The sequence below is a fragment of the Labrus mixtus genome, chromosome 13 (assembly GCF_963584025.1).
Source record: "Labrus mixtus chromosome 13, fLabMix1.1, whole genome shotgun sequence".
Classification (NCBI taxonomy): domain Eukaryota; kingdom Metazoa; phylum Chordata; class Actinopteri; order Labriformes; family Labridae; genus Labrus; species Labrus mixtus.
In genome coordinates, this window is record NC_083624.1 from 21,156,711 (window position 1) to 21,176,164 (window position 19,454).

At 37.1% G+C, this 19,454-nt stretch overlaps 1 protein-coding gene across 1 annotated transcript in view; it reads left to right on the top strand.

Annotated features, from left to right (window-relative positions):
• The first annotated feature begins 7,792 nt into the window (after positions 1-7,792).
• The window catches only part of LOC132987231 (general transcription factor IIF subunit 2-like), a 40,415-nt gene continuing 28,753 nt past the window's right edge, over positions 7,793-19,454 (top strand). The window contains exons 1-4 of the mRNA XM_061054140.1: positions 7,793-7,942; positions 8,100-8,173; positions 8,288-8,306; positions 8,625-8,769. Of these exons, the coding sequence (XP_060910123.1) occupies positions 7,877-7,942; positions 8,100-8,173; positions 8,288-8,306; positions 8,625-8,769 (304 nt within the window). The 5' untranslated portion in view covers positions 7,793-7,876. The remainder of the gene's footprint in view (positions 7,943-8,099; positions 8,174-8,287; positions 8,307-8,624; positions 8,770-19,454) is intronic.

Sequence of the window (19,454 nt, forward strand, 5' to 3'; positions counted from 1 at the left end):
AAAAAAACACAGCACTATTGTGCTGCTCGCCCGATGAACAATTTAAACTCTGGACTTTTTTTTCATTTTAAAAACACTTTTCTGCTTTGAAATAAAGAAATAATCCATGATTCAGACTTAACGAATTAAAATGAATGATTAAAATGATCCAGATGTGCCATATAATATTTATTTTCAAATCAATACACGAACAACTGGGCAGTGTGTGTTGGCTTTTGCACATAGAGTGGGTAACTATTGAACATGTTCAGTTCTTCCCTGGCTCTTGTTGTCTGTGAGTCCTTGGGCAAGACTCTGAATAACAAGTTGCTCTCACATGAAAGTCACTTTTGATCAAAAAGGCTGGCAAGTATCAGACAGTTAATCCATACTGAGTGACACTGTCTACTGTCCACAGACTGGAGTCAGTATTCTTGTTTTCAACATGAAGGCTTTCAATTTATATATCATTTAATTTTCCACTGTTTATGGGTTTCACTGCAAGTCAGAAAGAAACTTTGTGTCAGTTGCCAAGACACATTTCTTTATCTACCATTTGCCAGTCCCCCAGACCCCTTTCAAGCGTCACTGCTTAAATAATTATTACTCTTAGGGAGCAACTCAAAAGTCTTTATCTACAGGCTATGTACCGCATCAAAGCTGATTTAAAGTGATTGATGGTTTAAACTGAGTGATCCAAAAAAATCTATTCACCTTATTTCTACTTCCTGTAGGTAATGTAATGAAGAAACACTCAGTACATCTTCATTGTTATGCAGACGATACTCAATAATACTTATCAATGAAGACAAATGAACCAATCAGTCAACTAAACTTGAAGCATGCCTTAAGGACACATAGACCTTGGTTGCCAGACATTTTTGGTACTTAACTCAGACAAGACAAAAGTTATTACTCTTGGTTCTAAACACCTTAGAGGTGTTATCTAATGGTAGGGTTTTTTTTTAACAATGCCGCTTCCCTAGTTGGCATCATCCTGGTATCACGCACCATTAGAATTGATCTGGAAGTAACAATTTTTCACCTTTGCAACAGTGCAAAAATCAGGCATTGGGGCGCTGGTGGTGCAGTGGTTAGTGCGCGCGCCCCATGAATGGAGGCTGTAGTCCTCCAAGCTGGCGACCCAGGTTCAAATCCCACCTGTGGCTCCTTTCCCGCATGTCATTCTTCACTCTCTCTCTCCCTGATATCCAACTGTATCCACTTTCCTATCGCTACATTAAAAAGGCACAAAAAGCCTTATAAATAAAAAATAAATCTTAAAAATTAAAATCAGGCTTTCCTGTCTCTAGTAATTGATTCATTTATAACATCAAGGTGGATTGTTGCAATTTTTAATTAACCATCAAAAATGGTTTCAGAACAAGTTAGTTTAACCAGTGATATTTTATTAGATTTTTCCCTTTGAGAATTAAACCCATTTGTTCTGGAAACGTATGTGCAAGCAATATGACTCTGTCAGCCATATAGCTCTCAAAGTACTTGAACATGAACAGCCAAACAAATCAGACAAAAAGAACAGATATGCAGTTGTTATGTTCAGTTCAGATAAATAGTGGAATAAGTGGTTGCATGAAAACAGAATAACATATTGGCCACTATTTACCGATCTTATACAGAAAGGAAAGAGTTAAATATGAGGCCTCATTCATGGTACCTTATATGTTGCCCTCTGGCAGACGCTACAGGTCTGTCAGAGCACGGACAAACAGACTCAAGGACAGCTTCTTCCCCAGAGCCATAACCACACTGAACCTGGACATGCGTTGATCATCCCACCCTCACCACACATACTGTGCAATATTTATTTTATATTTCTGTAATATTTTACATTTCATACTGTTCAATATTTATTTTATATTTCTGTAATATTTTACATTTCATACTGTGCAATATTTATTTTATATTTCTGTAATATTTTACATTTCATACTGTGCAATATTTATTTTATTTTATATTTCTGCAATATTTTACATTTCATACTGTGCAATATTTATTTTATATTCCTGCAATATCTATTTATATTCAGTTATGCTACTACCTGTAAATAACTCCTACCATACATTGCCCATCTTATCTGAATGAGAGTTCCTTTTTTTATTTCTTCTTTTGTTGTTTTTAGCTGTGGATGCTTGTATGTGTGTGCACTTTAAGGTGAAGCCAAATCATTTCGTTATACAATTGTATAATGACAATAAAGACATTCTATTCTATTCTATACCCTCACACTTTATGCAGTTGTTCAAATAACTATTTTTTCTGCATGTTCTTTTGTTTTACATAGATGAGATTCTAAAGTAACCTTGTTTTTGTCATGCATTGAAGTGTTTGTTGTGTTTCTTTATCTTGAGAAAAAGTCTGCATTATACTGTGCTGTGAATTTAGAGATAATCTCCCTCAGATGTCCAGCAAGGTGTCCTTGTTTAACCAGCTGCAAATGATGATTACTATGGTCAGCTTTTTTTGGTAAAAAGACAGATCTGTCAGAGCAGCAAGGTGATGACAGCAGTAAAAACCAGCCTAAAATTCTTGAAACAACACAGGCCTCTGCCATGGAGAGAACAGGGGTCTGCGCAGTGATGTGGGGCAGGGTGTCTGTGTCTCTGTCTGGGGCTTGTGTCCACTGAGCCTCCCTGCTCTGTATGAAAGCCCTAATAGATGCTGGCTTTATTTTTATTGGACAGCATTCCTAGCAGAAAATCACAGATTGTACTTCTAGCTGTATAAATACTCAGGCCCGACGCGTTCATTCATGAGTTTTTATCCCACACGTATAGTCCAAAAAAGAGCCCTACTGTTCTTCACTGTAATAAAGACAGAAGAAATAACATGAATATTAAAATGAGTGTATGCCAGTATGAGCCGCAAGGTGAACTGACCAACTGCTGCTTCAGACATCCAAATGTGGATTGCTCAATATATCAATAGTTATATGCAATTTGCAAATTCATATATGATTAATCAGTCAACCAGTCACAGATTTTTTTCTGTGTAAGATTGCTGCTCAGTCAAATGGTTGGGATATGATGAGTCAGACCTAGCTTAAATGTTACAGGTGAATGTCACAATGGAAACAAAAATGTATGAATGACATTTTCTTCCTTATATACGGAGCGGACTCAAATAATATGAAGAATTTAAAGACTGTTGTCATGTCAAAACAAAGTGCTATAGTCTGATTTCTCACTATCTCATCTGTGAAATGAAAAACCTAAACTAGATTTTGGGCTAAGCTTTGAGTCTATTACACATGTTCACACTGTGAAATATTATAGCATGTTTCATATATACTTCTATGGACTGATGCGACACAGAGAGGCTTGAATGAAACATATCATGTGAATATTTTAGTATAAATTTGACGCATATTAGATATCTCTTTTTCTCTCAAGGAGTTCAGGAGTTGTGCATGCAAAGTTTCTGTATAATATATGTTGTGGTTTGTCTTCAGAGGAAGCAATGGAGAGACCGGACATCACTGAAGCAACAAACAGTATTGGGAATGGATCTGGATCTACAGTATAACCAGATAGCAGACAAACTTACATACATATTATTTTTAAATGTCCTTAACATCTCCAAGTTTACCAGAGACAAGCTGCTTTTTAGAGTTCAAAGACTGTATCTACCAGCGTAGGGCTACCATGACAACAGCATCCTTTGACAAGCCATGGGCAATTACAGAAAACTGAAAACAAAGGGATTTGTTAGGCCCACGTTATATTACTGCCAAGAACTTTTCTTTAAAGTCATTCAATCAGTCAGACAACTGCTTGATAAGAGTTTGGAAATGATTTAATGCCATTAATGTGAGAGTGGTTTTTTTTGCATCAGTACATGTCTTTGTCAGTAGACAAAGTTCGGTGTAACTGTGTGTTGTGTGCTGATTTATCTGCCTAGTCGAACCTTTGCAATATACCCAGACTGTGGGCAAAAAATGCCTGCCTCAAAGCAGGCGATGACCTTGAAAGGAGAGCCCAAACCCTCAGACTGTTGGTGCCAAGTTCATTTTATCCCTGATGAAAAGAGGCTTCTGAATCTTTCAACCAGAGGACTGAGTGTTACACGGTTTCAGCCTTTGGTAATAGAGGAAGTTTGGCTTCAATGTCTCACATACACACCATAACACACACAACACATTTCAACACATTCCAATGATGCTGATAAGCTGTTGCCAGCACTTGGGACACTCTGGAGACTGTGTCTTGATGTGAAGGAGAGCTCTGTGTGAAATAAGCGTTATGTGAATGTGCTGACGGCTGGTCAGCTGATACAGGACAATATAAGGTTTCTCTTTTTTGAAATTTTTGTGTTGCTCTGTGTCACACTGCTGAGAGATCCATTTGGGGCACAGGAAGTTATATTGATCCAAACAACAGATTGTTGCCAACTGCCATAAGTCCTAGCTGACTATTGTCGTTAAAATATTCATCAAAATGACCACATCCACCAAGGACAACACAGGGGCAGGATTTTTACATGCTGGTCAAAAAAGTGTTTGCTTTAGGCTAACAAGTCAGAAACTGCACAAGTTGGACACTGGCTGCACTCTTTTGTAAACCTCAAAACTGTCCAGCTAGCCTACCGAGAAAAAGGGTTCAAAATCAGCCTCTATATGCTCTTATAGATTAGATTATACTTTATTGATCCCCAGTGGGGAAATGTGGGCGTTGCAGCAGCAAGACAGAGAATAATTCAAAATTCACAGAATAGGTAGGATAAGTACAAACAACAATAATAATAGGAGGTATATACAGAAAATATAAACAGTGGGGTGAACTATACAGGACTATATCACTGTTTTGTGGTGTAAAACAAAGTTGTAGGCTTATGAAGAAAAACCTTTCAGTCATTGAAAAGGAAAACGTGTCCCTTCCTTGGGTGCATGGATTTATATAGCAAATTTTATGTCATTTATTTTTCTGAAATTTGACATTCTACTCTTACACTTGAACTAGAGTAAATGTCAATGTGTCAGATCTTTTAGTGGCCATGAATATAACTTGACCATTGGGCCAGTATTGGATATGTTGGCTCTGGAACAATAATAGATGACAAATCAGTTGACAAGTTGGCATTGCAATCATGTGTCACACATTTATATTATATACTGTGTTTATTGGCCCGTCTTTGAATGTTCATGGACGAGTAGAAGACTTCAACTTGGTGACACATTTAAGGAAAGTTTTATTCAAGCTTTGAATTCATTCTGTTGGAATCATCTCCAAACCTCTTCAAACAAACATTAATGGCACTTGATGGTATAGGGCTCAGTGTTAAGACTGTAATCTGTTTGCATGTTACTATCTATTTTTATCTAAGAAACACAATGTATACAGGAGACAATTATACAAGCTTTGGAGTAAATGTTATATTTCTTAATGCCATTTCATTCATTCATTTATTCATTCATGAAGTCTTACCATGTTCAGTTATAGTAGTTGTCCACAAGGTGGCAATACATACAAGTCATATGTAGTTGTAAAGGGAGATGCCATGTAGTTAGTTACCAAAGATACTTTCCACCACTGACTTAATATGACTGTTTCTGCGCTATTCTGTATTCTTTTCCATCAAACAATTCACGGCAGCATGGACCTTAAAATGTTTATCCACAGAGATGATCTTGGTTCAAATCATGCCACACAGCCAGTTTAAAATATATATATTCTTTATAGTTTTGTGAACCACTCAAATGATTAATAAATCAAATTATTGCAGTAATGATGACAATCAGCCTCAAACTCTCAAAATCTAGTTGGCATAATATCTTAAGCACACTAGACAAAACAAGTGTAGCAACAGAAAAATTAAACATTTGTTTTTATTCTAACACCAATTCATTTAATCGTTTTATACTTTACACAAAGGTTTTTTTTAAGTCATAAAGAAATACTTTCAAACATCCAGTTTACTTGATTAATAACAGCAGTGACATCAATTCACAGAAGGCTCTGAAAATATTATTTGGGAATCTTGTTTTAACAGCGAAGTGTGAAATTATCGTATTTCATTAAAAGGGTAAACTGATATGAAGAATTAGGCCTACACGTTAAAGGTTTTGTGTTGTTAAGAATCGGAGGAAAAATACATTTTCATCAAAGTATAAAAGAATGTAAGGCTATGTAATTTTCTTTTATATGTTTGCATGAGTAAAAATCAGTCAGTCTTACAATTGGTTAAATTAGTTTTAATATAAAACAAGCAATATCAGTGTCATATTATACAATTGCCAAGTTGTGTAAGATAACCAGTGGTATAATTTATGAAAGTTTTCATAAAATTCAACTTGAACTGTTTATAAACTTTAAATGGGATTTTAAGTTGATTTGTGACGATATCAAGCTACAAGATCAGATTTTTCCATCAGCCAAATGTTAGTCATTTTTCAGATGAAGTAAAATGCCCCAGTTTATAGGCTTTATATTCATTTGATTTCATTTCCTACTTATGTAGCCAGCAATTTTTTAAATAAATATTAGTTTATGGTACATAAATTAAATTAAATAGAATCGGCCAATTCTAGTAAATCATTAGTTTAGTAAACATAAAAAAGTAAATGCTGTTTTATCATACCTAAAAAATATTTTCAGCAGTATTGAGTGTATTCTTTAAAATATTTTTTAATTACTTTTTTATATTACTGCAGTTAACTGTTAATACGACAGTCCAGTATATATTTTTTTGTTTTTTGTTGGCTACCTCAATCTATTTCCTTTGGCCAGTCAATCAATATGAAAGTGTGTGTAAGCACTCTGTTTAATGGTGCCTGTGTTCTATTTGCTCTGCATTCATTCATTCATGTTTAAAGATCTTTAAAATGGCTATAACAGTAATTACACTATAAATGAATTCAGATCTTGTTGTGAACCTAAAAGATCTAAATGGGTGAGGGAAATGTCAAAGTGGAAATTATTAAAAGTGATTCCTCACAGAGAGATATGGCTTTTAGTTTCGTCTAAAAGCTGGTAGTTTGTTTGTTTGTTATAAATTAATATGATGAAAGAAACTTGTGGGCTACAGCCAATCTTGAAAGCTACCTTCATTTGGACACATATTGCATTGCCAGGCATGGCTGTGGACCTGAGCCGCCAGATAATCAGACTGAATTATAATTTAGTTTAAATTAATTTAAACTGTGGGTATTATTCAGATGGTCTGGACATGAGACTGATGATGAGCACTTGTTACAATATGACGTTAGTTTTCAACCTTTTTCATCCTTATTGTTATTGTAGGCTATAATTTGTGACAGGCAAGCAGCAGTTGCTGATGGAGCAACAACACAATATTTAATTTGACAATTTTTGTTTTATTAATTTGCATGGAAAATTTAAACTGTGGGGCCTTGTTTATCCTCTCATGTATCCTCCTATTTCTTTGTGGTGTGTGTACCATGCTTTTATGGTACATATTAGGACAATAAAATTGATTCCACAGCATTACAGTCAATCCACGAACTGGATGGCAAAAATGAATTTATTAACCCCACTAGTTAGATGGCATGTCATGTAATTAGAAGCCTGCAGTTCCAAAGACCAAATAATTCTGGGACAACACTTCAATTGTTTTGTTTTGTTTCACAGTGAAATAATAAAAAAAGCCTTTACAGATAAAATAGTTGTTGAAATTTTATTAAGCTAATGTATGACTTACTCCACATAGGCAACTAGAATACATACTGCGAGAAACCCCTTCAATTTGGTTGTGTTGATTGTTCTTTCTACTAATATCTCAAAGGATTTGTACTGAATGGATTTATCGGGTTTTATTTTGAAAGGTGCAACAGGAAGTTTTATATTGTTAGTTCGCAAACTACTGAGCCGGTTAACACACAACCTGTTGGTTAAAATAAATCTGTGACCACGTTTTGACCATGTCAGTAAAAACAGAAGTAGATCTAAGTGGAGTGAAAAAAAGTAATGGTGTGTGGCTTGTGAAGGTTAGTGCACCAGTAGTTTCTTTAATAGCAAACATATCGATCAAGATAAGTGAAAGACTGTTACCTCCTGGTATCACCAACACTTCATCATCTCGATAGTAGGAAAGTAAAAGGGATCTAAAATATCCATCTGACCTCTACGTATATCTCCAAACAGGTTCCCAAGTATCTGTCTCAGCAATGGGACAAGGCCAAAGAAAAGGGAGAAGTTGGAAAGATCACTATCGGAAAGTATGTCGCTAAAACTTTTTTTTTTTTTTGTCAGGTGCTTGATTCCTGTTTTGAAATTATAAATGTGAATGTTGTCCTCTCTTTTGTTGTTCTCTCTTCTCGTCGACGTGACAGAAAGCACGGCAAAACAGAGGTGAGATAGCTGCATGTAAAACTGCACTTTCAGCTTGTAGACATACAATTATACTTCACAACTGTTGTCTTTAAAATTATTGTTGTGCATATTCATGCAGCACACTTTGGTAATTTGTAGAAATAGAATAATTCTCAGTTTATCTACCTTTTTTAATCCCTGTGTTTTTTTCTAAATTGGTTATCCTATCACTATTTGTTGATCCAACCTCCTCTCAAGTATCAGTGTTTCATGATAGAATTGACCCCATCTGATGAATGAAATAGATGTTTGTGGGTATGATTAGTCAGCAGGGCCTGACTCAGATGTTTTTCCCAGGTATGTTTCTGCCTTAATGAGGAGCTGACTGGCCTGGGTGATGTGGGGGAGAAGGATGCATCACTGAAGGTCCCAAGAGATCACCCATTCACTATGCATGCAGTGGGTGGACAGACCATGGCTGCCTTCAGCCAGAGTGACACAGGTCAGTCTGCGACTCTGCTGTTCCAGTCCTCGTTCCTCTTTTCTTCTGTGCTGTGTGATTCAATCTGAAACATATAATGGATTTGACAGTGTGTCATTACTGAGACTATACAAACACAGGGCAGTGTTATTTGTAAGCGCAACAGGAGGACACGTCATAGTCGCCCACACAAAAAAAATACAAATACGTTTTATTTTTCAGACAAAAGGGGGGGGGAGGGGTTTGAAAGTATTTTAGACCCAGGATAGAGTTTTGAATTATGTAAACTTTCTTTGCATTGTGTTGAATATCTAGTATGCTGTGACTTAAAAAAACAGAGGAGTCCTGTGTTAATTCATCTGTTAATAGTTCAATGAAGGGAAAATCAGCGAAAACGTTTTTAAATTTCAATTAATTTGAAATTTATTTAACCAGGACAATCCTCATTCGGATTAACTATTTACTGTAGATAAAATGCGTTCATGAGAATTCATCAAGGTACAAATCTTTGAGCTGCTGTGTTGACAGCTAACATAGAAACCCAAGACTCACATGGAATTGCCTCAGTATAGTGTAACGTGACATTGCAGATTTAGCAGTCTTTACTTGTTCTACTTCTGATTTAAGGAGGGTAATGCTGCCAGGCATGATATGCAATTCATGTACCTGAACCAGGCGGGATTTGCATCACAGCCAGAGTTAAAGATAGCTCAAACGGTGTGGTTGGGTGTAATAATAGACAAGAGTTCTATTTAATGTATCAGAACAGAAGAAGTGTATGTAAAATATATAAAGTCATTCTTTCAAAATAGAGCGATTTAGGGAAATTTTAAACCATTTTAAGTTTTGTGAAATGTAAGAAATAAAACACAAGGTCTGTAATTTAGTGGAAAACTATTAATTCAGGCGGTAAATAAATAACACGATGCACTTCAGTTGTGTTTAGTTGTAGTTAATGTCAGAGGCGATCTTGAACCTCTCGTGGTGCCTTTGCTTGCTAACAATGAAATAGCAGCGCACTGTGATTTTTCAAGCACTCCTTAGGGTGCATGTAATTGTGTGTTTTTGGCAGACAAAAAAAGCAATTTTAAGCTCTCCCTGGTAATATGTCTGTTTGACATAGTAGTAGTAACTAAAGGCAATACAAAGTGGACAGTGTGAAACCAGAAAAGAGCAGTGTTTATTTTCTGATGTTACTCTCAGTGTAAAAAAAAAACTATTGCACTAAGATTAACAGGACTTCATATAGCAAAACCTTTGAGTCATCAAATAAACTCAACATGAAACAAAGTTACAGGCTGCAGATTTGGATCTTCTAAGCACATTCATTCTCATGTCCACATGGAGTGGAGGCGTTTGTTTTTAGGTTTAGAAGACATAACACAGCCTCTTCAAGGCAGGACTGAATTCTGCTGTTTTTGGCCTTTCTGTTCTTTATATGGGTGTGGGGTCACTCTGTAAATCCCAGGGCCCGTAGAGCTCGCTCCGAATTTAGATTTAAAAAATCCTTGAAGCGATCAGAGCAACTCTGAGTGAGGAAGAGACACTGGGTGCTTCCGAATTGCACAGTGCCTAAAAATCTGACAGTAGAGAGTCCCTTCTATCTGTGCTGTATACTGTTGGGACCTATTGTTCAGTAGGTGGAACCCCCGACTGAAAAGTCAGCAGATCTGTGGCTTTTTGGAAAGGACACTTTTATCTTAGTGAGGTTGACCTCGTTGCTGGGTGTGACACTTTTTTTTTTTTAAAGCTATGATTGGTTAATCCAAAAAAAAAGAAGAGCTTTGCATGCTGATCACTCTCTCAGCATGCAAAGAGCCTTAAAAAGTGATTGGATGCACCTGTGGAGGTGACCACATGTCGAGAAACTCAACATGCATGTCTCACTTTGTACTGAAAAAAGTCAAAGATGGATTGATAATGACAAATAGTTTTTTGTCTGTTCAGTCCAACTTTGATTCAGTACAAATATATTTCATGTAGTGTTTGCAGAACATTTCTCTGTCTTCTCCTCAGTTTGAGAAGTCCTCCTAACTACTCAGTTTTACACCTTAGGAGCTCTCTGAAGGGCTAAGATGCTTTGAGAATAACTTTCATCTTTACAAGGATCTATTCTTTCTTGTTTGCTCTTCCTGTCTGCTTTTTTGACTGAAGTAGCCCCTTATTTGAAACAGCTGTGTAGAGCTGTTTTTTTTTTTTATAGCTGTGATGCAATTTTCGCTACAGCAGGTTAGTGATGTGTAGAGGTTGCCTGTTGTCCATGACGTGGGTGTATCTAAAGAAACTAAACCAAGGAGGTTCAGAATGACATCCTCTCCACTTGTAAGCTCTTTCAACAACACAAGATTTGTGTTTAACAGGAGAGATTAGGGTTGAATTCTAAACTTCAGAGAAAAACTTTACAGCCCACAATTTAATGATTTAATTTCAGCAACAAATACTTCAGCAAAAGAAACATTATAGCACACTTGGAAGTGGACTAAAAACACTGACGCTAATTTTCTCTTTAGTACATGTTACCTGCAGTACTTCAGTCCCATCTCTGACAGGGAAAATAGCCAATTGTAGTTTAGGATTTTGGGGTAGCCACTGGGTGTGTTTTCTTTTACAGGTTTTACTTAACAAATAGAAAAGAAGAGAACACTTAAACACATAAATGATGACATGGAAACACACGAGAATACAGGGAATAAATGGTCTGACACTCAAAATGTTCTGGGGGAGATTTGTTTGAGTGAGAATGAGAGCTGGTCATGAAACCTTGTGTAGTTTTGTCAACTAGAGTGCCCATCAGAATTCACCTCTGGCTATTCCAATCAGGAGCAATTTGGCCAAGGACACTTTGACATGTGGCTGAAGGAGCTGGGGATTGAACCCCCCAATTTCCAGTAAAGCGAAATCCGACTCTACCAAAGAGCTACAGCCGCCGCATTAAACAAAATGTAACAATAAGGGAACAAAGGGTTTTGGCTGTCAGTTATAGTACTGAAGTTGTCAGGTCTTGGCTTAGCATCCTCCAAAACAAGAGAACTCTTTTAGCTATTGTTGTTATTTTGCAATGGGACCTGCACTGCTTCCTCGCCCCAGGGCTGCCGAAGACTGTTTGGATTTATTTCAAAATGCAAACCACCCACAGCGCTTTCTTTTCCTTCAGCGTGGAGTTATGATGGGTTCAGCCAGACCTTTCTCAGGTGCTGGCATAGTTCAGTGTGGAGGGGGCGACAGAGGCTATAGTCCTCCAGGCGGCTGGCTTTGAATCAAGTCTGACACGTCGCTCCTTTTCCGCCAGTCATTCCCCATTCTCTCTCCCCAACTTCCAACTCTATTGACTGTTCTATCAAAATAAAGGCACAAGGCCCAAAATGAATTCTTTAAAAAAACAATTCAGTGTTGAGCTAGGTCTAATGGAATGACTGCTGCTACCAGAAGAGAGACAAGCAGATGATTTATGTTAAAGACTGACTTACTGTGACTCAGTTTAACAGTCTTTCTCAATCAGAAGTTTGGCTGTTCCATTCTCTGGAACTCTACATGTTGAAAGCGTCCTGGGGCAAGAACCCTAAATTGTGAATGTGTTTTGATGTTTAGCTCAGCACTGCACTTTAAACAGCCTCTGCCACCTGTTTAGGTGTGAAAGGGTGAATGTTACATGTAGTGTAAGTGTGCTTTGAGCAGTTACAAGACAAAGTGCCATATCAGTGCATTTATTTCTAAAACACGAAACACACATTTGGGATGTTCCTGACATGTCAGCAGATCTCCGTTAAGCATTGGAGGCTCTCCTGTCTCCTAACCCTTTCTAGTCTGCGCTGCGGTTGGCACTGAACCATGGTGGGAAAATAAAAACATATGTAGTGTCCCTTGTTGCTATCAAGCTAATGTTAAGTTTTGGCCTTGACAAGTGTTTATTGCTATGGTAACTTGTGCTGCACAGATAACCTTCTCTGGAGGTGTGTGGTAAATGTGCCGCTCTGCAAGTTTTCTGACAATATTCTCAATGAGCAATACAGATTCTCAGCAGCAGAAACAATAGATATGCAAACTAGCTGTACTTCACACCTTGATGCCAATGAGCGAAGCAGTTACAGCAGCAAAAACTGTCCTCATCTCTTGGTTTTGTTACCACATGAACCTTTTATATAGAATAATGTGAGCCCCCTCCAGTTTTCTTTCTCTTTATCTTCCTCTATTTTTCTCTGTTGTTTGCTTCAGGTAAAACTCAAACTTCAAATTTGACAGTTTTTCATGACATCAAAACACTTCAGACAACATCAAGTTATTATTCATGGTCCACATATAATGCCAAATCTGCCAAAAAAAACAAAAAACATTTTACACAAGTAGGGACATTGCAGGTATTGCAGTGTCCCTTCTGTAAAAACAGCTTAGAGCAGTGGTACGTCGCTACCTTGCCCAATCAGTAAACATTTTTTTGCAAGAGCCACAACCCAAAAAACTTCCCTTTCTTCCAAAGAAACAGTTAGCAGAATAGTTATAGTTTATTAAGTTCAGAAAAGCATGATGTATACTGCAATACATTTCATTTCTTCTTCTTCTTCTAATTATTATCCTCATGCAAGCACAAATATAATTGAAGTGATGATAATGAAAGTCCATAACAAAGTAAATAAATAAGAGAAAACACTTTTAATCACAGTCCATTACAGAGCACCATAGCATTTGTGTATATTTATATGCACACACCCCTAGCAGCGTCTTGTCCCACCAAGAATAATTACATAGGTGGATTTTGTGTTTAATAAACAGATGAAAAACAAATTGGCATATTTGTGGGGCAATGAATATACCTAGGCATATACCAGTATCATCTATGTGCAGGAACACTGAAATGAATTAATGTGATTTGCAATCAATCATTTCTTTTGACTATGTTTCCCTTTTTAAACATTTTTTTCAATTTTGTGGGGGATTTGTTTTTCAAGTAGGATTAAAACGAGCCACATCTAGTCACAGAACAGCTGCATGCAGCTCAGGAGGATCGGGTTGAGTATCGAAGTCTGAGGGCAAAATGCTAATGATGCCAGTCTATGCTGGTTTAACATAGCTGTCCCAACAGACTAGCAAAGCCTGCATACCTTTACTAGTCTGGTCATGAAGTTGGCTTTTAAAAAAAAATAAAAAACTATTTTTTTTTAAATCTTTAATAATCCTTACGCTGATAATGTCACTGAGAGCCAATATAAGTGTTGCCTCAAACAAACGGTATATGTAAAATGGATCAACAAGCGATACACAGCTTCACATTCGGTATGAAGCTGTTCAACTCATCCGTACCAAAATCTTCAGCCTCACAAAAGATTCTACATCTAAATCCATCCAAGAAAAAGCAAAAAAAGGAACACTATAACTTTAATCAGGGAATGATTTTCATTGCTGGACTGCTGTGTTAAAAGAGCTTTAGTTTTAGCTTGGTGTACCTAATAAACTGAAGTATAGCTACCTCATGTTAACCTGGCCTCAAAAATGTAATGTAAATTGAAATAAAGCTTTCCTGTCATCAGGTTATATCCCACAGCCACAAGGTTTATTTTATCACCACCCTTGTGCACTTAGATTCACCCACACTTGCATGTGCATTAATACCTCCCACATATGATAATGGATTCTTTTCCACTTTCTCTTTTTTATTTTTCATTTTATTCATCGCTCTCAGTCTTTTATCACCATCAAAAATAGCAACACTTTAACTTCTCTGTACTGAGATTCCAAGCTGAAAGGATGTATATAAACCAAGTACTGTTTCTGAGAACATAATCTTTATGAAACTGTGGTGGTGGAATTCGGGAAATATGACATTTGGGAGGCATAAGATAACCTTCAGATGGCTTGCTTGAGTGTGAAAGTGCACTGGAAACAAAAAGGAGGATAATGTCCTTGGGGATGTGGTGGTGTGCAGTCTATTTACCTGACCAATGCTCAGCTGCGCCCCCATTCGCCTACAGGAAGGTGTATTTTATGTCATCCGTTTCCCACTCACTTTCCAACAGTCTTGCTCTCTTAGACACACACACACACACACACACACACACACAGCAGCTTTTTAACCTCGCAGTGCTATAATCAGCACATTTCTGCCTCACAACGATTCAAATTATTTTACCTTTATTTATTCTCAAGATGATACTTAAGACTTCAGACACAGCAGGTCTTCTAAAGAATGTTTGATCTGAATTCGAGACATCTTGAAAAATAGAATAATAATTTTAAATACATTTTATATACCACCTTGCATCAAAATAAGCAAATATTATACATCTCAAAATTAGCTCTTTGCCCCTGATGTCAGTCTATAACATCTATGTTAATCACTTCTACAAACCAATGAATAACTTACAAATGTTTTCTGAAGATTTTCTGAACACATCCCAGGCAGTGAAATCAGGATTAACTCAATACCATGACAACATTGCATGTTCAAACTGATGAAATATAATCTGGATGAAGCATTTTTTTAATTCTTAAACTGGCAAATTTAGTTGAGTTACAGTTGAGTGGACAACTTGAAGTCAGCGCATTGTTGTTAAAAATGTGTGGTTTTGTAAATCTCAGGTAGAGGTCATTGAAATCAGAAAATTGCTTGGAAGAACAAGCTTAAAGTCAGCATGATTTAAATGACTCTTTTTAATTATTAAACCATATTTTAGCAAGTTAAATCAGAGATGTTCGGGTTTCAGTATCGCCAGCTTGGCTCAAGGAGTGGCAGTGTTGGCTTGTTGGTAGTTTTCTTCTATCAGATATAATTCAACATTTCATAATGAGCTATTTATTGGTCTAAATATTCACACTTCAGTTTGAAGAAAAAACATTACATAAATAAAAACTCTACGGTTACACCTTACAGTTAACATTGGCTAAACTGTTAAGTGGCTGCAGTAGCACAAACTAAAGTGCTATGTTTACATTAAGTTTTTTTTTTTTTGGCCAAACCTAGTACAATTATTTTTTTCTACAGAACACTACATTTACACTAGGTCTTCTGATATGTTCTTTTTCCTAAGGATATGTAATTCAGGCAGCCAAGCAATGTCTATCTTTATGCTCCAGACATTTCTATGTCTGTATAATACATTCTTCTACCTCTTTCAATGCTCATTATGGCAACAATAGGAAGAGGTTGCTAATGGTGACCGTCAATGATTGATACCTACATGAATGGTATCTGACATGGCTTTTGTACAGTAAGGCTGCTAGCTAAATGTTCCTCCATTATTTCCCCCTCGTTGTTCTGCTTTGTTCCGACGAGGACCAGGTATTGATTAAGAGGTTGCTAAGCAACAGGCCTAGTTGCCACAGAAGCTTGCAGGGGAGAACAGAAAGCCAGATGCAATGTACTGCTCTGTTACAGTAAGACTCTCCTTCAGCTGCGTCTGCCAAGCTTTTTCACTAAATAACTTTTTAAACCTTGAGTGCTTGAATTACTTTTTAATTCCTTTTTCGATGCTTTTGTTTCAACACAATTCTATAATTCACACGCTTTTATCCAAAGTGACATACGTCAGAGAGTATGTGCAACACATTTGTTTCTATCTGCTCTGCCAAGCAAACTATGACATACAATTGATATAGACATTTGTGCCTGTGCTTCTTCAATAGATATGTCCTTAATCAAAAGTTTGAGCCTCGTCTGTCTATAGTCATAAAGTCATGAAGACCGGTAACTCTGAATTTCCAACTTCAAATTGAACGCACCATTAAAACACAATACTTCAGATTATGTTATTGTCTTAATAAGGTCTGTGTGTAATTTGATTTTATTGACTCACATAGTAGACAGCCAACCTTCAAATGACTTCAGCTTCTGTATTAGATGGAATTAAAAAATATTGGTAACCTTTGATTAGACAAGAATTTTCACCTTTTGCTAATAAAGCCCCCCCCCAAAAAAAATAAAAATAATAAATTAATTAATAAAATTAATATCTCTATGAATCTCATATGAATACTTAACTGTTCCAATATTGGCTACATTTATTTGCTGGTAGAAGGAGACTTATAGTGAAGAAAGTTCAAAGGGCCATATAAGATTAAATTGAATGTTGAACCTGTTGTGTGTGTTCACTGTGGACAGAGTCCTGGTCTAGTTTTTGTTTTCACTTTGCTTCTGCATTTCCTGTCGTCAAATGTTTTTTGCATTGGATGAAATCAGAGGTGGTGGCTTTGATTTAAAGGCCTGGAATCATTCAAAAATTGGAAATTCCGTAATATTTGTCTGGTTTCTTTGAAATGGGATATGCTGCCGTTGTTCTACATTGTTATTATTTGAAATACCTTTTTGTGAAGTGGCATCATGTAAAAATCATCTGTGTTGGGTCCTGGGCAGAATGCTCCAGGTGTTGTATTGGAGAAGTGCGGCTTGCTTGGCTTTGTACGCTCATTCCAAAAGTTCAGCTCATGAATCACTGAGGATTAAAAGAGGAATTTCTCTTCTCTGAGTACCTCCTGTGAAGCTTTATGTCAGATGACATGTTCAACACGTCTTCAGGAATTTATCTGACTTCATCCACAAGGACGTTCATCTCCAGCTTTCAGTATTTTTTCTAACTTGATGTAGTTGTGCAGTACTATGTGTGTGGTTGGGCTGTTTACCTGAAGTCATCTGGTGTTCTGACGTGCAGTGATGGTGTTTTGACAGGAGAGTTGAAGAAGTTTCTCACCCCTCCTGCTTTTAAAGTTTCTTCTGTTTGAAAACTTAACCCTCTTGGGCAAACTCACTGTCAGAGCAGGTTGAAGCTGGCAGCTCCCTCCTGTTGCACTGTTCTCTGCATGATCAGGAAAAAAAATAATGTCGTGGAAATTTCAAATTAAAAAAAAAAAAAAAAAGGTACTTTTTGATTGAATTTTTAGCCACAGGGACATTTGATGTGTAGTGTTTCTTTATCCTTGGAAATTCACTTGAGCTCTCTGCTCTTTTCAACAAATCTTTTTCTCATCTTTGCACTGCTCCACACATTCACACTGGCAACAACACGTTTAGGGTGTAAGAATATACTGTTTTTCTCCATTTTAACGGCTCTGTTATCTATTGTGCAAAACATTGTCTGTGTGGTCCGGCACAAATTTACTGTTAAGAAATTAAAATCTTAAAGATATCACACCTAATTTGTTGCTCAAGGACACAAGCCCAGAGAGCTGCAATGATATTTAGAAATACAACAGCAACAATACCTTAAACCTTATCCATTTTTACAAATAACAGGAGTCTAAATTTGTGGATAAAGAAATAATGTTTGCACCTCACATGTTCCTCTACAATACAAATCTCACATTTGTTACATCTAGTCGTCACAGTGTAGCAGGGGTCTGAATCAGAGTAACTCAAGGCCTGCTATTCCTCTCAGACATTAATGTTTTTTATTGCCCAAGGTGAAAACGGTGGAGACAGCCAGGAGTTGTTTGGCTAGAGAAACATTACCTGCGTTCTCATTTCTGTTTTGCTTGTTGAAAAGAAGGTTTGTCCAACCCCTGCTGTTTACCCCGACGAAAACATGTGACACCAGAATAATGGTGAAGGGCTTAAACGTGATGCTCTGTCACCAGAAGAGCAAGTGGTATTCTCTGTCAGTAGGTTGAAAGACAGAAAGGGTTACAGTGAAGCACATTGTAGGAAAATGTCAGGGAAGGAACCTCTTTAATTTATGTTTTTTTTATAGTTGAAGCTCAGAAGTGAAGAGGTATTCACCTCTGCTATGACCCTTGCCACTGTGTCGACAGAGCCCATTAAGTTAATGGCAATGTCGTGTCTCCTAACTGCAAATATATTAGATGGTAAACGTTCTTTAGACTTAAAATGAGGCTTAAAGTAAATGTAATTATAGACTTTGCTATATATCTTTTCTTGTAATTTCATAAAGCGACCGTGGCATTACAGCTCACATTTCAGCAATCCATCATTATGTATCAGAGAGTTTAAGAGCTTGTTCTGTATTTTATTTTCCTCCCATTAGGCTTTATTCCAAATGAGAAAATCGAGTCGAGCAGCCTATTTCTGTACTAAACATCCAGAAGCTCAGCTGACCTGCACCAGTGGGTAGACTACTCTCTGCTTTCATCTTTGCAGGGAGTCATGCTCACTGACACATGAATAAAAAGTTTCACATTATTGTAAGTCCATAGCCAGCTGGATGTTGGCTCTTTTATTAAAACTGTAATAATAGCTAGTCAGTGTTGTCCATCAGTGTTGTGATATGATGGCTGTTTCTCCACACACAGGTCACACAATCCATATGTTTGTATTACTTTTGTGTGAGATTTCTGAGCAAAAAAAAACAAACAAACAATCTTTTTGTGTCGTGTGGGAGTATTTTGCTCGACAGTTACAAAACGTGCCTCTCTCGGCCTTAAAAGAAAAAAGCTGCTCAGTGTTCACCCACCATCAGTCTGGCCTTCAGTAGAGAGTTGCTTCTTTGCATTGTTCAATTCTGGGCAGTCCGACTATTTTGTTTTAAGATTCAGTTTTGGATCCTGATGAAAAGCCTCAGCACTCCCGGACAGAGAAGGAAAGTCTGGAAGCAAACACTTGGAGATTGGATCCTTAATGCTGCATACTGTGTGTTGGCCTCTGTGCAGGGCTTAAGTGTGAGACTAGCTGCAGATTCCACTAAGTCATAACTCAGGTTTGACTGACAGATGGAAACATTACTGAACATCCAAGAGGGAAGAAGTGCAGCGTTTTTTCACAAAGTTAT